The sequence below is a fragment of the Puma concolor genome, chromosome B4 (genome assembly GCF_028749965.1).
Source record: "Puma concolor isolate L17-30 chromosome B4, mPumCon1.1.hap2, whole genome shotgun sequence".
NCBI classification, from domain to species: Eukaryota; Metazoa; Chordata; class Mammalia; order Carnivora; family Felidae; genus Puma; species Puma concolor.
The window spans coordinates 19,742,556-19,762,111 of record NC_141673.1 but is presented as its reverse complement, the minus strand read 5'-3'; the positions used below and the strand labels follow the sequence as shown (position 1 = coordinate 19,762,111).

At 35.6% G+C, this 19,556-nt stretch overlaps 1 protein-coding gene across 2 annotated transcripts in view; it reads right to left on the bottom strand.

Annotated features, from left to right (window-relative positions):
* The window catches only part of NUP37 (nucleoporin 37), a 42,352-nt gene that overhangs the window by 608 nt on the left and 22,188 nt on the right, over positions 1–19,556 (bottom strand). For both annotated transcript variants that reach the window (XM_025926794.2, XM_086712516.1), the window contains exons 6-9: positions 9,825–9,915; positions 2,658–2,839; positions 2,121–2,171; positions 171–264 (exon numbers count right to left, since the gene is read on the bottom strand). In XM_025926794.2, coding sequence (XP_025782579.1) covers positions 171–264; positions 2,121–2,171; positions 2,658–2,839; positions 9,825–9,915 — 418 coding nt within the window. The remainder of the gene's footprint in view (positions 1–170; positions 265–2,120; positions 2,172–2,657; positions 2,840–9,824; positions 9,916–19,556) is intronic.

Below are 19,556 nucleotides of genomic sequence, written 5' to 3'. Positions count from 1 at the left end.
TACCACTGGTGGTTTAAACATTAAAAAGTGCTTTCTCTTTCCAACCAATTTGAGCAGATAAGACATTCACAAATGTCTTTAGTTACATATTACAAATTTGGGGGCTATAAGTAGAAAAGTAAAAAACACAAATGCAGAAACATATATGCCACAAAACAACTCTACATTACCTGAGGGTGTCCTAAATGATGAATTTGAAACTGGCTTGCCATTTTGCCAGGATAACCAGTGGTTGCAAACAAGTTCTCATTAACTGTAGACCACCTAAGAAAAGAAAAAAATAAGTATAGTATTCTACAGATAACTACAAGCTTTTCTAAAACAAGTTATTTCTTTTTGCATAAAACCAATAATTTTGAAGTCTAAATTTGTTAATACAGCTTCACAGTTAGACTGGAAATTCCAGGGAAGTTAGCTATAAATATTTTCTCATTTTATGAATATTTATTAAATGCTTACCATGTGCTAGTTGGTTAAGTTCTAAAGTTACACAAAGTTAGCAGTTCCTTTCTTATAACCGAAGGGCCGACAGTGAGGTAGGAGATACAAACAAGGTATCAGACAGACAGAAAATATTTCACAGTGCAATACATTAAAAAAAAAAAAACAACAAAAAAACAACACTTATTGTTCTTACTGACATTTGTTGTACAATTAGCAATAAATTCATGCATTTAAACTCCTTGGGATGATACAAACACCTAGAATAGTTAGATATTTAAGCTTAAGTTTCAAGATATCCTAGACACTGAAATATAATGAATTAATGAATCAACAAGTGTTCCAGCAACATGCTCAGCACTACCATAAGGGCAGTGGGGAAGATATAAGAAAAAAGAAAGAATTCACTGATAAACAACGACAGCAAAAAATCCAAAAGCCTAAGTCTAGTTAGTATTTTTATATGGGCAGACATTATTAGTTGCTTGCCCAACAGCCTTTCTGCCCCTTTCCATGCTAATTGAACCCCAACTACGTCTGGCAGTGTGTTTGATCCCAAGGGATGAGACACAACCGAGTGAAGGCAATGGCAGCAATTCCTCAGTGTTCCTTCCTCTCCTCTTTGGACAAGCTTGTATGAGGCCCTGATGCATGGAACCCTGGCAGTCGTCTTGTGATGTTGAAGCAACAAGCCCAAAGCCCTGCCACTGCAGATGGCAGAGGGAAAGGTCTGAACTTGTTGGCACTGATGAGCTACTAAGCCAATCTCGAGACTGCCTCTGTCCGAAGCATCCCATCTCTTGTGATATGCTCACATTTCTGAAATCAGAATGTACCTTACAATCTATAGCATTCTTACACTTAATCGAATGTAGTTTTTTCTAAGGTGTACAAAAAATGATGGTGTCCCTAAGTTCTAGAATTTTATTGGGGGTAATTTAGATTTTATGAAATATAGCATATAATAAATGTTCCACTGGTTTTATTCTGTTAGTATTCATGTTACTAGAAGCTAAAATCACCCTAATGGAATTATGCAATGGAATATATATACATAATAAACAATAACAATAATATAATATACAATGGTATCTTATAGTAATACTATCATATTAATATTATTTAATACATTAATTTGTTAATTTGTTCATTTTATTAATATTAAATATTATGGTAATATACATAAAACACATAAATATACATAAACATAATAAATATACAATGGAATATTATGCAAAAATCAGTAAGAACAAGGGAGACATGTATATTAATATAAATAGAGAAAAAGTCGCAGATATATAATATAGTGTGTTCTCACCTGAAGCACAACAATGAAGTTTATATCTTTATCAGAACAAACAATAAGGATGTATATACTCCAAATCGTTGTAATGGTATTAGTGGAGTGGTAATGTGTTTTGTATTTTATAAAAATTTTCAAAGGAAATATTGGAAAACAAATCACTCCCTCACCCAGACAAAAAGACAAAGCAAAGACTTAGTTAGGAAAGCAAAATAACCATTTATAAAATAGTCAGCAAATAAAACCCAAAACACCCCCAAACAACTCAGTACAAAGGAGAGGACTGGCAAAGTATTCCAGGTTGGGGGCACAGCATGCAACAAAGTAACCGAACTCAAAAAAACCAAATACAGCTCCAACAGAAATCATATATTACCTGAATAAGCAGGCTTGATCCATGTGGACAGGTCTCTTATCTTGAGGATAACTAAAAGGTAACATTTTGCATTTTATGGATTTATATGCTGGTCTCAAGTAGAGGAACTTAAGATTTAAAAGGTATTTTCTCTTTAAAGGATACAATACCCAATGTACTTAAACTGTGATAAAATTCTAAATAAGCACTGGATTAACATAAACGAAATATGATAGAAACAGACATAATTTAGAACTGTTACAGAACACCATAATTCAACAGGATCAGTTTTTTTTTCTTCTTTTTTAAACACAAGTAAATACTGCTCAGGTCTAAGATTTCTTCCTTTGCATTGTTCTTTCTGGGTTACTCTCAAAGTAAATCTGCAAAGCATGGGCATCTATCTCTGTTATGTGAAAAGCTGTAGCTCTGGTCCCTCTACAAGAGAGACTTATTTTTGCTCCACAGTGAGGCTCAGGTATACAAGAATGGCTCAATGTATCATTTAGCAATAGTGACTTTTTGAGTAAGCAACAGATGACTATACTAAGGAAGTACCTGGATCGAGTAATATCCCAAATTAACCAATCATTTCCTGCAACAGCTCCAACTTTGAAGGTGTTTTTTAAGCACCAGTGAGCTGACATTAATGGCATCTGTTCTGATTCAAGAGATAAAATAGCCTGTTGAGCCAAAAGATCATAAAACCGGATTGTTCCATTCTTCTCTGCAACCATCAGCTGTAAGATAGAAAAAAAAAAATTCACCTAATTCACTAGTCAAATCTGAGGCAGAAATTCAATATTATATAGTAATATGCAAATATTTGCATATATTACAAATGGGACATCAAATGCAAATGAAACAGGAGAAGCCTATGTAAGAATCTCTATCAAAAATAAAAAAGCTTACAGAATATCGGCAAAGGAAAGACTGAGGAACATTGGGTACAATTTTAAATGATGAGGTATGGTTATCAGGAAAAAATAAGCCCAAAGAATCATTCTGGGAAAAGTTATACCTTTAAGTTATATTGTCTAGAAAGGGTAGCTAAGTGTGTATTTCTCAATAGAGATACATAGTGTGTGTTACATATCCTTATGTGATGTGAGTTTGTTTCCAGAATGGAAGGCAGCATTGTGTAAAGAGCACAGATAGGCCTGGGGACAAGACTGCTTCCTCCACCTAAAAGCTGAATGACTGGCCAAGTTACAAGTCTTTGATTGGCACTTTTCTCGTTTCCAGAATGCATCATGTGAGGATAAGAATAGTTACAGCATTGCGTGTTGATTAAATGAGTAATAGCTCTAGAGCACCCAGTACAGTGCTTGACACCTTGTAGCCACTCACTCAATAAATCGCAGTTATTCTTACTCCAATATTTCCTTTAATTCTAAAATAGTACTGATTTAAAGATGTTGGCTAATGAGGCACTTGCTTGCTTGCTTCCCCTATCCCTCCTTCCTAAGAAATACTTTAGCAATGTAAAAATAGTTATAAGACAAATTTCAATTTTACAAAATATTAAAATGTGAAAAAAATTTGTTTCTTAGACTCAAAGAAGTAAGGGCATTTGGATACCCATTTGTGGGAATTAAGGTAAAGAGACTGCTATGAACATATAAGCGCATGAGTAGTTGTTGCCCAAACAAAATGGTTTAAAAACTCTCTATATTTTCTGTAAAGTTCTTACTTTTATAAAATGTTCTTATAATTCTAATTATGTTAAGGTGAAAACATTCCTGAAGATGTGGAGTAGCAGTGGTAGCCTGGGAAGAATGGGAGACTTAGTGTCAATAATTCTGGGTTCTACTAAACTGGTGAGTGACCTGGAGTTTGCTCTTTTCTTGTCTGTGAAATGTGGGATAATTACATCAGACTCCAAAGGTTACCATATAGCTAAAATGTGATATTGTATATACAAGTACTTCCTTAAACTCATAAAACACTATAAAAGTATTGTTACTATTTCTAATAAGAACATCATGTCTAATAAGACACACATGCTCAGGACTATTGGCAGTCATTCTATTATTCATCTAAGAGACCTTTACCAAGCATGTACCCCAGCCCACCCGCTGCTGACACATAGTTGAGTTTCATTATTCATGGTACTTAGAGTCTATAAAGTTGCTGTGAACAAAGAATTAGTAAATTCTGAATATTGATTCTAGAGAAAATAAAGCGTTGGGTTCTTGTGAGTCTCTGGGCATAACATTTGTGTCAACTGATCAATACATAATCTTGCCTTAGGTATATTTAGAGATACCTTATTTCATATATATGCTTCACTAACATAGAACTCAGCCAACAGCACTATAACTTATGTCTACGAAGCTTACCTAAGACATGTACTTTTTCCATAAAGCACATCACAGTCTTCTGACACTTAGGAACCCTAGACAGCACTTTAGCACTTATGCTTGGGGGGCCATTTTACATGGTGAAATCATGAACAAAAAACACGAAAATGTGGCACTAAATAGACCACAAATAGGATACTTGTTTAGAGCATGAGAGATAAAACAAGAAGGCAGATCACTGGCCTCATTCAGCCTTAGGTGGAAATACGCACATTAGCTGACTCAAATTTCTTGCTGCCCTGAGCAGGTCTGTGACTGAAATGCCACTGAGTATTGACTTTGGGGTTATAAATACATTTTGATGAGTAGACAAACTTGCAAATATGGAACCTGTGAATAATGAAGATTAACTATATACACGTGTGTGCAAAATACTATGCTAATTTCTAAAGAGATCAAAGGTAAAAGGCATGATCCTTGATATCAAGAAACTTTCCATCTAAAGAAGAGAATTATGAAAAAAACAGAACATAGAATATAGGTAGAATATTGGTAGTCTTTGCAACTATTGGATTCTTAATAGAAAAGGTGGAATTTAAAACTATTCTTTAATAGCTAGAATGTTTAAATAATACTAATATTACTAACAATAACATGAGGTCAATGACATATACAACAAAACCAAATGCAACACTGAGCTTTATATGCCCTGCTTATTGAATTCTGTTAACCCCTGTATGAAGAAATTACTATCATTAATCCCATTTTTCAGAAAGGAGACCGAGGCGCAGAGTGACAAAAGTAACTTGTTGAAGTCTCACTGCTTGCCTGTGGCAAAGCCTGCATTTGAACCCTGGTCTTGAACCCAGGTCCATCTGACTACAGAGCACATGTATTTCTTACTATGAGCTAGACTGAAGACTGGTGAATGGCATGGTGTGCTATATATAGTTGAGGGTTGGGAAGAAGCAGTGGAAATGAGAGGAAACCAAGGAAGCCTTAACAGGACCTAATAAAAATATTTGGAATTTTGAGCCTGACTCTAAAAATCTTAAGGATTTCAGGTATAAATTATGGACTGTGGAAGGGCAAAGTCTATCTGAGTCTAGGTCCTAAATTAGGAGGGGCAATAAAGCAGTTGGGTTTAAAATGGGGCCTACCTGGGTGGGTCCTAGCTCTGCTCTGTGATCTTAAGCAAAAGACCTCTCTATACATCAGGTCCTTATCAGTAAAAGTGGAGACAATAACAGTACTTACTTATAATAGAAGGATGGTATGAGTTAACACATGTAAAGCACTCAGAACTGTCTTAGCACAGAAAAGGCACCCAGAAAACATTAGGTATTATTATAGGTTGAAGTCAGATTGAAAACTCAGTTCTCAGTTATTTATCCTTTAAAATTTTTTTTAAAATGTTTATTTTTGAGAGAGAGACAGAACAAGAGCAGGGGAAGGGCAGAGAGAAAAGGAGACACAGAATCCAAAGCAGGCTCCAGGCTCTGAGCTGTCAGCATAGAGCCCAATGTGGGGCTTGAACTCAGGAACGGTGAGATCATGACCTGAACCAAAGTAGGATGCTTACCCAACTGAGAGCCACCCAGGCACCCCTTATTTATCCTTTTTATTTTTAAAAAAAAAAAATTTTTTTTTTCAACGTTTATTTATTTTTGGGACAGAGAGAGACAGAGCATGAACGGGGAGGGGCAGAGAGAGAGGGAGACAGAATCGGAAACAGGCTCCAGGCTCTGAGCCATCAACCCAGAGCCCGACGCGGGGCTCGAACTCACGGACCGCGAGATCGTGACCTGGCTGAAGTCGGACGCTTAACCGACTGCGCCACCCAGGCGCCCCTATTTATCCTTTTTAAACTGTGCTCAATTGTGATGATAGTTTTTGGGTTTTTTTTTGTTTGTTTGAAAGCTGATAGAGTAAAAAAGTTAAATAAGTTTGGAACTGCTGGAGCTGAAAAGTTTACAGGGGAATTTTTCCTTTACCATTTCTCAGAACCATAAACAGAATATGCACTGAATTTTCACAGGGGAAATATCTTTTGCAGCACAGAACATTAGTACTTGAACCAGACCGAGGTCAAATCTGTGCCTGTGTGGCCTTGGAAAAATTAGTTATTAACCTCTTGTTGCTTCAGTTTTCTTATCTACAAAATGGATAGAATAACGTTACCAACTTCAGAGTGTTCTGTGAGAATTACATGAAAACACATGTAAAATAATCAGCACAATTCCTGGTACTCAGCATTCAACAAATGTCAGTTGTTACACCTCATTTCATTTAGCAGTTGTCTATTCTCTCAGAGACTGAGATGTCCTTGGTCCCAATTCTCTGATCGTCTGACATCCTAAACTCTTGGTTCTGTTATTACTACCTAATAAAATCTAGTTCCAATTGTGGTTAATTGGATTTAAGACCTTAATTTCTCAAGATCTTTTGACGTTTGTATCTTTTACTAACTATTAAACACTAGCATTTGCTTTGTGCCTTCCAGATTACATGGCTCTTTAAAAAAAAAATTTTTTTTTTTTTTTTAACGTTTATTCATCTTGGAGAGACAGAGACAGAGTGTGAGCGGGGGAAGAGGCAGACAGAGGGAGACACAGAATCCAAAGCACGCTCCAGGCTCTGAGCTGTCAGCACAGAGCCCAACGTGGGGCTAGAACCCACGAACTGTGAGATCATGACCTGAGCTGAAGTCGGACACTTAACCCACTGAGCCGCCCAGGCGCCCTAGAATGGCTCTTTTTGCAAAGTTCACACCTCATATGATTTTCCTAAGAATTCTATGAGACAGGTAATCATGGACCCATGTCTTTCTCTTGTCTGGCTGCCTCCTTTTCACCCAGGCTAAGCATATCCGAACAAAAATTCTGGGCTTGAATGGATATGGTGGACCACAGAGAACCACTAGCTTTAGTAGTAATGGTAAATGTCAATAATGACAAGCAGCTAAAATTGACTGAGTGCTTATTATGTGCCAGGTTCTCTTTTAAGGACCTTATAAGGATTCACTCATTTAGTCTTTATGAGCTTCCATTTTACAAGAGGAGGAAGTAAAGGCAGTTGAGAGAGCTTTTGTAACTTACCAGAGATCACACAGCCAGTAAGTGGTGGAACTGGGGTTTGACTCTGGGCAGTTATCTCGAAAGTCCATACCCTTGATCACTTCTGTGTTTTTATGTATTTTGAATTTAGGGGTGATACGATGAAACGGATATTTTAAGATTAGTCTGACTTAAAGTAGGTAAGAAAATCAAAGAGTGGAGAGCCAAAAGCTAAGCCTTAGCAAGAGTTACTTATGAGAACAGAAAGGTGAAGAATATACCTTTAATGATGGAGGAATGTGTTCTAGTAACAGGGAAGGAAAAATTAAAAACCTCGAAAATTCTGCATACAGGGAAGGAAGACATCAAAGGTGATTTCAGATTTTGAGTTTATGTAATTTACAGCAGGGATTTCTAAACATTCTGAAGTCATGGAAGCAATAAAAAAAAAGGAGAGGAGGTGGGGTGGAGTTTTAATGATATACAGAAGAAAAACAGAAATTAAAGCACATGGAGGAAAGGGATCTGAATCATAAGCATTAAGATGTAAGTTTTGGGAGAGAGGTTGTAAGAAAAGTTCTCATTTCTCATCTAGGTCACAGATTTAATTTTTAAAATTTTTATTTTTTGGGAGAGTGCAAGTGGGGGAGAGGCAGAGAAAGGGGGACAGAGGATCTGAAGCAGGCTCTGTGCTGACAGGCTGACAGCAGTGAGCCCAATGTGGCGCTCAAACTCAAATCGTGAGATCATGACCTGAGCGGAAGTTGGATGCTCAAATGCCTGAGCTACCCAGGTGCCCCAGGTCACAGATTTTAAAAAGTAACCTACTGTATTTATACATGGTGATATTAACATTTAGGTAGGATCCCTAATTATACTTCAAGTAGACTCACTACTACAGGGGAGAAATCTGGCATAAAATAAAATACAGGGCCTGGCTTCATAATACTTCTACATGGAACAATCCCTACAAATGCAATATGAATAAATGGGAAAATTTTACTCATGCACATGTACAGGGTATATAGTTCTACTGAAGAAAGATCCAACAGGCCTGAAACAAGTTTTCATGGCATCCCAAGGTTCAGAGAATACAGTTATATGGTCTGGGACATTTCAGCTCAGGATTACCTCTTCTGTGAAGGCTATGAGCAGATCTGTTTAATCCTTTTTTTATGTCATCATTCTACTTATTAGATTTCTTTATTCCAACACTTAAAATCTGTGTTATTGTATTTAATTACATGTTTTTCTTCCTTACATGTCAGTCATGTGTAACTTAAGGGCAAGGGCTTTATTCATTCTTCTATCCTCTCTTACAATAAAGGGCACAGAGTAGGTGAGAATTACCTCTTGCAACAATTCACAAATACATGGTGAAAGAAGCTGACAGAGGAGAAAGAAAAAGGGAAGATAACACGCAGAGATGCTCAAGAGGACTAGAATAATGCAGCTTTAAAGATTAAGTGAGCAGGGTTTCAAGATAGAAGTGGTCTCCTTGTCTGTAAAGTGAGGATCATCATAGTTGCTTGCTATCTCATAAGGATGCCATGAGGATTAAGTGGGCTAACATGAAATGCTGATAATGGGCCAAGTACATATAAGTACTATGTAAGTGTTTGTTATAATTAAACAGGCTTATATTTCTCTGCAAGTATGAGGACAGAAGAGAGTCCATGGAGAAGCATGAAAGACATTAGAGAGCTATAAAATCAAGATGCCTAAGGAACTGGCATGAACTCTATACAGCTAAAGAATTAAGTTTAAGAAGATGAACATGGGAACTTCTTAGGTTCTAGGGAAAGATAAAATAGAGTGATGCCCAAGAGAAGATACTGGCAAATAAGAGAATTCCTATTGAATATAGCTGATCTTCTCAATGAAATAAGAATTAAGGTCAATTGATAAAAACTTGCAATATATTTTTAGAATTTTAGAAAGCTCTACTTTGAATAATAGGAATTGAATACCACTGCAGCTAGGTCAAATTTGCCTTATGCCACTGATGCTTTCTGTTTACATGTTATGGCTTGCAAAAGTGGATTTTAACATTTTTTTTTTTCCCCAAATGAATACTGCTACTACATAGTCTAGGCATCAGGTTTTTTTTTTTTTAATTGAAATTTACCAGAAGGTAGGAAAAATGTACTCTGAAAAAATTCCATTTATGGATGATGGCTGTAAAATAAAAACTTAATTATAGAGTTTTTAAGTTACAGAATTCTGGATTAGTCTAAATGCACTTATGACAATTAGAGTCCCTGAGGTGGAAAAAGTAATTGCTTTTTCTTCTCTATGTATGCATGTATTACACATGTATATGTCTTTTCAGCTTGATAAAAGAAAGCTAAATTGTAAATAACAACCTTAAAAGTTTCCTCAGGATGCCAGCACACACTCATTCCCGGGGAATGAAGAACAAAATGAGCTGTCTGCATTCCTTCCAAGTTCCAAATCCTAATAAAAGAATAGGAGTACAATGTTAAATATTTTTGCTATATCACTACTAAAAAAATGAAACCTCCATGAATTCAAAGCTATTAACTACAGATTGCAAGGTTGACATTTACACCTAAAGTATGTTTTTTTTTAAGCCATAACATAATTGTAATTGTTTCAGAAAAATGTGAAAATAGTATGAAGGATTTGAGTTTTACCATACTCAATCACAGAAAAATTTAACACAGCAACACTGTAACACAGTAACCAAATTATTCATACACTCTTTATTTTGTGGCTAGAATCTTCAAGTTTCCAGTTCACTAAACAGGTTGCATTCTTAGTTCAGTAGTCATTTCAATAACAATAATTTCTTTTTTTTTTTAATTTTTTTTTTTTTCAACGTTTATTTATTTTTGGGACAGAGAGAGACAGAGCATGAACGGGGGAGGGGCAGAGAGAGAGGGAGACACAGAATCGGAAACAGGCTCCAGGCTCTGAGCCATCAGCCCAGAGCCTGACGCGGGGCTCGAACTCACGGACCGCGAGATCGTGACCTGGCTGAAGTCGGACGCTTAACCGACTGCGCCACCCAGGCGCCCCAACAATAATTTCAACCAGGGGTGCTTAACACATACCCCAACACACCCAATACTCCCATTTTTCAAAATAACATACAAAGAAGCTAATATGAGGTGATGTGAATTTAGGGAGATAGTAATTTCCCATAGTTGCTTATTCCTTCTGCTTTTGGCCTTCCATGCCAGGGGCTACTTCCTATCTTATATCTTTTCTGATCTGGCTCACTTCCCCAATTCTTGGTGTCAAAGGTGGCTTTGATTGAAAGTTACCAGATTAAAGGTTGGTTGAAGGAACAGATACCTGGCTCCTTCCACTCTTTCTCTTTTTAGTACTTAGAAATCTATAGTAACAAAGCTACTCTGTGAGATGGCTTTCTACCTCAATTTCTTTACTTTCCCCGTAGTAGAGATCAAGCCTTAGAAATCTCAGTAATGGCACTCTGTTGTGAGAGGTGCTACTCCCCCACCCACACTGTTAGTTGCCCAGCTCATCCCTCACACTCAACCAAGGCTGTATCTCACTGGTACAGAATGTGGGGGGAGTTAGCATGACAGAAGGCAAAAGTGGTGAGTGGTTGGCAAAGTATTCACAGAATTCTGGTCTTTAAGAATTGAACTCACTTATTAGAATGCCTTAGACCTTTTCTTCTAGGGGTATGGTTCATATCTCATTGAGGACCATAAAATAATTTTAACAAACTTAAGGAATATATGTTTAAAGTCTAGGCAAAGATTTACTTCCAAAAAAAATAGACATAGTTATTGGACAATGCTGCTATTCTGTGTCAAATCACATTATTTCAAATATTTTTTCTTCTTTGTAGAAATTATAGGGTCTCCAATCATGGAATGTTATAGTTAACATATAAACTAACATAAATGTTTTTCAAAATGATTAGCTACTTGATTAAATACTTTAGAAGCATACTCTTTTCTCTTGCCAAATCAACACTTTTCGTCTGTATTTACTACACAAGGGAAACAACTACAATTTAATTGAAGAGGGGAATCACATTTATTAATGGTTTATGCAATTGTGTTTCACTCCCCACAATGAATAAGATTATTCATTATGGCAACTGAATATTTCTTTCTTCTCTATTGCCTCTTGCATAATAAAGTGCTGGGCTAGCATATATTTGTACCACTACTGAAATAATATGAATGTCTTGCAAATTCAGTGAGTCTCATGAGAGGGAGAATGGTTTAAGGCTTCTTTTGATCTTATTCTAATATGTATTTGATTTTTGTTTGTCATTATATAAATTGAATAAATGAGTACCAGAATATTTTCATGATTTTTTTCCTTTGAAATGAGGAAAACCAGAGGTAAAAATTCTCAATAAAGATATTCTACAAAAGGAGGTCAGTTAATGAAGTGTATTTTTGGCCAATGAACCAAATTTCAGTCTAATTTTTAAATAGTGTTTTATCCTGAACAGAAACCTAACACTTAAAAAAAATGAGGAGGGCAATCCAGATTACTTTACAGGACTAGGATAAAGTAATTTATCATTTATATTTGTATGCTTATTAAATAATTCTCAGTGGTTGCATAATCCAAGCACTAAGTATGCAAAATACAACAAGTTGGCTTGAAATGAGTTATAACTAAATAAGCTACATATGGTACACTTTAAGTTGTTAACTCTTATTTCCCTTTTTGATAGATTCCATAATTAAGCTCTTCACAAATCCCTTTGTAGAATTCAACTTATTTTTGTTATTACTTCATGTAGTTAATATTAGTTCCATCAGATAAAATCACATTCTTTTCTTTTTTTGCAGTTCACCATACATAATAAAAACACATATATCTTAAGCATACAGCTCAAAGAGAATAGCACCCAAGTTAAGACAGAGTATTTCCACAGCTCCAAAAGTCATCTTGTGCTTCCTTCTAGTTACACTTTCTTGCTCTCTCACAAAAAGCACACCATAGCCTACTTTTGCCAGGTCTGAACATCATACAAATGCAATCATATATTATGTATTTTCTTGGTCTGGGACTTTTCACTTATGGTTAGATTTTGTGAGATTTACCAACATTATTGCATGTTGTACTTTGTCCACTCTCATTGTTGTAGATAGTATTCCACGAATTAAGTACCCTGTAATGTATTTACTCATTGTACTGCTGACACTTAGGCTGTTTCCAGTTTTAGTCATTAGTAATAATGTTGCTATAAATCTTCTTGCATATTTTTTAGTGAATACAGACATCCACATGCACCCCCTCCCCGCCCCCCGCGAGTATATACCTGGGTATGGAATTGACGGATTATAGCTTATAAATAGTTGAACTCTAGCAGTTTTTGTCAAATGGCTTTCCAGATTGCTTGTACCTTTTCTTTTTTCTTCCCACATCTTTTTAAATTACCAACTGAAAAAAACCTATACTGTCTCTGACAAATTTTCTGACGAAAACAATCTTAACAACAATCATTTGACTGGCAAAAGGTAGTTTGCAGTTGGTCTTATTTGTAAGACAGATTTTTCAAATCATCCTTTTTTCTTGCATGTTATTTTCATGTACCTATGTATGGAAAAACTTACATCAGTTTTAAAATGTAGTGAATACCGTGGATAGGAAAAGGTCTTAACTGACCTCCTTTGACAGACTCCTCTACAACTGACAGGAACAAGAAGGCTATTTTCTAATAAGCTTATACATGCATTTGTTATAGACTTACCAAGAGGGAATATGGATTTTTTCCTTAGCAAACCACTGTTTGTAAGTGGTGTAAACCCATGCTTAATTATTAGTATAATTACATAATTAGTATTATGTAAGCTGATAAAATATGAATGTGAAAGAGCTGTTTCTTTTTTTTTTTTCCAATATATGAAGTTTATTGTGAAATTGGTTTCCATACAACACCCAGTGCTCATCCCAAAAGATGCCCTCCTCAATGCCCATCACCCACCCTCCCCGCCCTCCCACCCCCCATCAACCCTCAGTTTGTTCTCAGTTTTTAAGAGTCTCTTATGCTTTGGCTCTCTTCCACTCTAACCTTTTTTTTTTTTTTCCCTTCCCCTCCCCCATGGGTTTCTGTTAAGTTTCTCAGGATCCACATAAGAGTGAAACCATATGGTATCTGTCTTTCTCTGTATGGCTTATTTCACTTAGCATCACACTCTCCAGTTCCATCCATGTTGCTACAAAAGGGCCATATTTCATTCTTTCTCATTGCCACGTAGTACTCCATTGTGTATATAAACCACAATTTCTTTATCCATTCATCAGTTGATGGACATTTGGGCTCTTTCCATAATTTGGCTATTGTTGAGAGTGCTGCTATAAACATTGGGGTACAAGTGCCCCTATGCATCAGTACTCCTGTATCCCTTGGGTAAATTCCTAGCAGTGCTATTGCTGGGTCATAGGGTAGGTCTATTTTTAATTTTTTGAGGAACCTCCACACTGTTTTCCAGAGTGGCTGCACCAATTTGCATTCCCACCAACAGTGCAAGAGGGTTCCCGTTTCTCCACATCCTCTCCAGCATCTAGTCTCCTGATTTGTTCATTTTGGCCACTCTGACTGGCGTGAGGTGATATCTGAGTGTGGTTTTGATTTGTATTTCCCTGATGAGGAGCGATGTTGAGCATCTGAAAGAGCTGTTTCAATGAAACGAAGTTGAAGGCCACCAACTAAAGGTAAATTTCTAACTAAAAAAAATGCTCTTAAATTAGGCAGGTGTGTAAGTAACAAAAGATTAAGCAATAAAAGTAAAAAGCCTAGATAATTTTGAACTAAGAATGCCTAGCAAATGTTTTCATTGTAGAATCTGTATTATGGGTATGGTTCATGCAAAAAAGAGGTCCAGTGCTAATCAACAGACTCATAAATTAAGGGTGGAATAAAAGGTCTTGGCCTAATATAAAAAAAAATTGGCAATTAGCAAACTGGCAAATTTTCATAAATTTCATAGAACAAGGTAAGTAGACAGTCTCTTAAAATGATTTCCCGAGTTTACTCACTTTTTGAGACTAGCTTAATCAATTAATTAAATTTAAATTCCAATGTAGTTAACATACACTATTACATTAGTATAATACAGTGATTCAACACTTCCATATATTACTCAGTGCTCATTACAAGAAGTATACTTTTAATCCCTATCACCTATTTCACCCACCCTCCACCCACCTCCCCTCTGGTAACTATCAGTTTGTTCTCTATATTTAAGAGTTGATTTCTTGGTTTCTCTCTCTCCTTTCTCTCACTTTTTTTCCCTTGTTCATTTGTCTCTAAAATTCCACATGAGTGAAATCATATGGTATTTTTCTTTGACTTATTTTGTTTAGCATTATATTCTCTAGCTCCATCCATGTTGTTGCAAATGGCAAGAATTCATTCTTTCTATGGCTAAGTAATATTAATTTTCTTTATCCATTCATCTGTTGATGAACACTTGGGCTGCTTCTGTAGTTTGGCTATCGTAAATAATGCTGTGATAAACACAGGGGTGCATATATCTTTCCAAACTAGTGTTTTTGTATTTTTTGGATAAATATCCAGTAATGTGATTCCTGAATTGTAAGGTAGTTCTATTTTTCATTTTTTGAGGAGCCTCCATACTGTCTTCCACAGTGGCTGCACCAGTTTGCATTGCTATCCACAGTGCATGAGGGTTCCTTTTCCCCCACATCCTCACCAACACTTGTTGTTTCTTAAGTTTTTGATTTTAGCCATTCTGATAGGTGTAAGGTGATATCTCATTGTGGTTCTGATTTGCATTTCCTTGATGATGAGTGACACTGAACATCTTTTCATGTGTCTGTTGGTCACCTGTATGTCTTCTTTGGAGAAATGTCTCTTCATATCTTCTGCCCATTTTTTAATTGGATTTTTTTTGACGGGGGAGTGTTGAGTTGTAAAAGTTCTTTATATATTTTGGATAGTAACCCTTCATCAGATATATCACTTGCAAATATCTTTTCCCACTCAGTAGGTTGTCTTTTAATTTTGTTGGATTAGTTTACTGACTTTTTTATTGTTTAACGAATTACAGGTTTAGACCATGTCAGATAAGGGAGTTTCTATTGTAACAGGGAAAAATTCATAGAACTGAAAGTTCATATTAATATTTCCAAATTTATTGCTAATAAATCTGTTTATAATGAATAAAGTTACTTAAAGTTAATTATAACCACAGATACATACTTTTCAGGAAAGTGGGGCATCACAATAAAAGCTGTAAGGGTTCATAGGCTTTTCAGTTTTTAAATTAATTAATTAATTAGTTAATTAATTGTTTTTGAGAGGGAGAAGGTGCAAACAGGGAGAGAGGAAGAGGGAGAGAGAGAACCGTAAGCAGGCTGCACGCTCAGTATGGAGCCCAATGTCATGACTGTGAGATCATGACCTGAGCTGAAATCAAGTCAGATGCTTAACTGACTGAGCCACTTAGGTGCCCCTCATAGAGTTCTTAATACACATAACCAAGCATATGGAAAGGTAATGGACTATTTATAAAAGCATAAAAATATAACATTATCAAGTTAAACTAACGAGCAAAAATCAGGAGCTATATGAAATATATTGTATACCTATTTAAATGTCTGCATGGGAAATTTCAAAGAAAAAGCTTTGAAAGTATAATTAATTTACTGACATATTGAGAAGCCAATACTATGGATTAAATCAAAGGGCACTGGAGTACAAATAGCATCACTCTTCAAGTAAAATAAAATAAATGACAGTTTTGAACCAACGTGACTATAATTATAACAAATACCTCTACCCATCCCAACTCTGTGGTCCTCAGTGGAACTCTTAGATTTTAGCTGTAACATATACAGATGGACAGCTGTCCAGATCTAAGGTTATGAATTATACTTACTTTACTTTTGGTAGTTTACTCTTAAAATTATTGCCTTATTTCAGGTTGAGTGCTTTTTAGCCGAACATTAAGTATCCTTATTTAGTTAATAAAAAGATCCCATAAATTGGGTGTTGGCATATTGCAGCTATCCTAGATATTCTCAAGGGTCTTTTAAATTACAATTAATAGAGGGAGATGTTCCCTCTGAGATTTTGAAAGGAAATTTCCTGGGTAATACTCTGTTCTTTTATTTGTTTGTTCTCCATTTTTTAAATATTTTTTCAACGTTTTTATTTATTTTTGGGACAGAGAGAGACAGAGCATGAACGGGGGAGGGGCAGAGAGAGAGGAAGACACAGAATCGGAAACAGGCTCCAGGCTCTGAGCCATCAGCCCAGAGCCCGACGCGGGGCTCGAACTCACGGAACGCGAGATCGTGACCTGGTTGAAGTCGGACGCTTAACCGACTGCGCCACCCAGGCGCCCCTGTTCTCCATTTTTTAATTGGCAGCTCATTGTCTGGTAAGGAGTTCATTGTAGAAGGAAATTTTTGCTACCAAATGTTTCTGACAACACAAAAGAAGGAATGGATGACATTAAATGACACATCTGTATCCATCTGGCCTTCTCTAACTAGTAAAGCAAAAAATACTAACCGCAATCTTTCTAAAAGACTTGACTGGATCACATGAATTGCTGTACTGATTAATTAAATATGAAAGCAAGCAAAAAAAAGTAATGCTGAGATGTAGTTATAAGGAGGAGAAGGTACTTTACAATGTTACTGGGTGCAAGAAAGGGATTTCCAATACTCTTAGACAACAAACACTTCTTTCATTGAGTTTTGTGATAACAAAATGAAGATTTTCCCCTACCATTTCCAAATAATCACTAAGTTACACATCACACTATGGATAATTCAAAAAAGGGAAAGACATAGTATATTTCCTTAGTAAGTGAATGCAGAATTAGGAAGAAGTGAAATAAATTACAAAGTAACTTACTGCTAAAATGTCTGGTTTTAGGTGCAAAAGGAGTTCAGAGGTGGGAAACCATATTAACTAAAAGCACAAATCTAGGGTTAAGATGGGCCAATCTCCATAGTGGGTATGGTAGGTTAGAGTAGTGAATAAATAAACTTTGTCATCTGGGCAAAAGCCTTTAACAGTGGAGGCAACAAAAAGGCATGAGAGTATAAAATAAGAATTTTGTACAGGGTACTTTCAGTATGTGTCTGTGTTTCAAATATATTCAGAAATAAGATTAGACTAATTCAGCTTTTTTTTTTTCCTAATGTTAGAGCCTAGTATGCAAGTAGTATTAATGAACTAGTAAGTATTAATGATAAAAGAAATGGACCACCACAAATTTTATTGACTTGAGAGTAAGAAGAATAGTAAGGATGAAAATGAGAGATAATTGCATATGCTTATTATTTTATCCTCCAATAACAAAAAATAATGAGTCAAAAAAAGAATCAATAATCAAAGACTATGTGTGCTTTGGAGGGGAGACAAAGGTAGCCTGTTTCAAACATAACACTAATAAACCAACTATACCATACATAAAATAATCTACCTTTGTAAATCTTTACAAAGCTTTGGAAGAGTTAAAAAAAATATTACAAGCTCATATGTTTTTGCTTCATTTTGTTTTCTTGAAATTCCAAACAAATTCAGCAGAAACTACAAGTTTATCATCACAGAGGTGAGAAACTAGGTGAGGCTGCCCCAGGGGAGAATTAACATCTTACTTAACTTACATAGACAGATTTTTGAAGGATAGGAATTCTGAGAAATTTTGTCACATTTAAAAATAAATTCAAAATTAAACTCTCAACGCAAAGAAACACCATATGGTAGTTTTCAAACAGATCATACAGAATGATTTCATCTTCAAGGAATTCAAAGTAAAAGAACTTTTCCTTTAACTAACATAAACACCAGTAATACTATCCAGGAAATATTAGCATTTTATTATTTCCAAGAAAAATTTTGATAAACTTTAGAACCTAAAATTTGACTATATGTTATAAATGAGGGAAAGGACTCCTTGTTAGTGACATAAATGGACTTTCAAAACAAACCTGAAAAATGTTTATGGATCTGATTCTCATTTATACAATTCACTTCCTGCAACCACACGAGGGCCACATAAAACCAGCTTAAATTACTGCAATCACTGATATGGTAATACAATTTATGTGGTAATGGTTTTGGATTTCATCTACAGGAGCACATAAGAGAGAACAAAGAGTTGAATATTAGAGAGAGGTGTGACCAGTACCTGATCATATAAAAGTTTAGAAAAGTCTTGTATCACTTTCTAACTTTTACTCTACTATAATCTTGCATACTATTTAACTGCACTGAATTGAAAAAGGTCTGCAAATGGGATCAACAGATTTTAGTATAACTTTTGGATAGTTCTTATAAAGAAACAGATCCTTATGTCCCACACAAGGGAGGTAAACTATTACCAAACCTAACACAAACTGTTTATTTATCCTATTCTTAAAGCTCTTGTTATAACTGTGCAATAATTGATCTTGATTTAAAATGTTACAAAAAATTACATGGAATTTTGGAAGGCAAGCAGAGAACTTTATTTCTGGATTTATTTAACCATAACATTATAATAAATAATATAAATTTTCCCGATTTCACTTTGTACCTGGAATTACTTAGGCAAAGTTTATTTGCTCCTGAATAGGAATTCACTGAAGGCTCTCAGTCCCCTTCTTTCTGTTTCCTGCAAGGACTATTTTTAAATAGACTGCATATTCTGTGATCCCAGTTGGGGTCAGGGAGGGGTAGGGTGGGGTGGGTCAGAACACCATCTTAACTATGGATTCTGAAGACTCTCGAACGTACATAAACAGAGGTAATATGGAAAGAACTTGGCTGGCATGGGGTTCACAGAAGACATTTGATAAACATTTTTTTTCCTCTTGTATAACTTTTCAAAAAACAATACAATTGGCTTAGTGAATATCTTAGGTAATTTAGTATTCCTTTATCCAATGATTTGGTTACATTCCTAAAAAAATCTTATTTTTTATTTTTTATATGCTATCCCCTTTCCCATTCTTTTTAAAAATGATGACAGCTAGAACATGACAACTACTAATGTCCCATGTTTTATAGACAAAGAATGGCACATTACATGCTTCTATTATTTTAGTCTTAAACTAAGAATCTCTTGGTTTCTAGAAGCCAATTTTCCTTCACCATAAATTTTATCTAATAT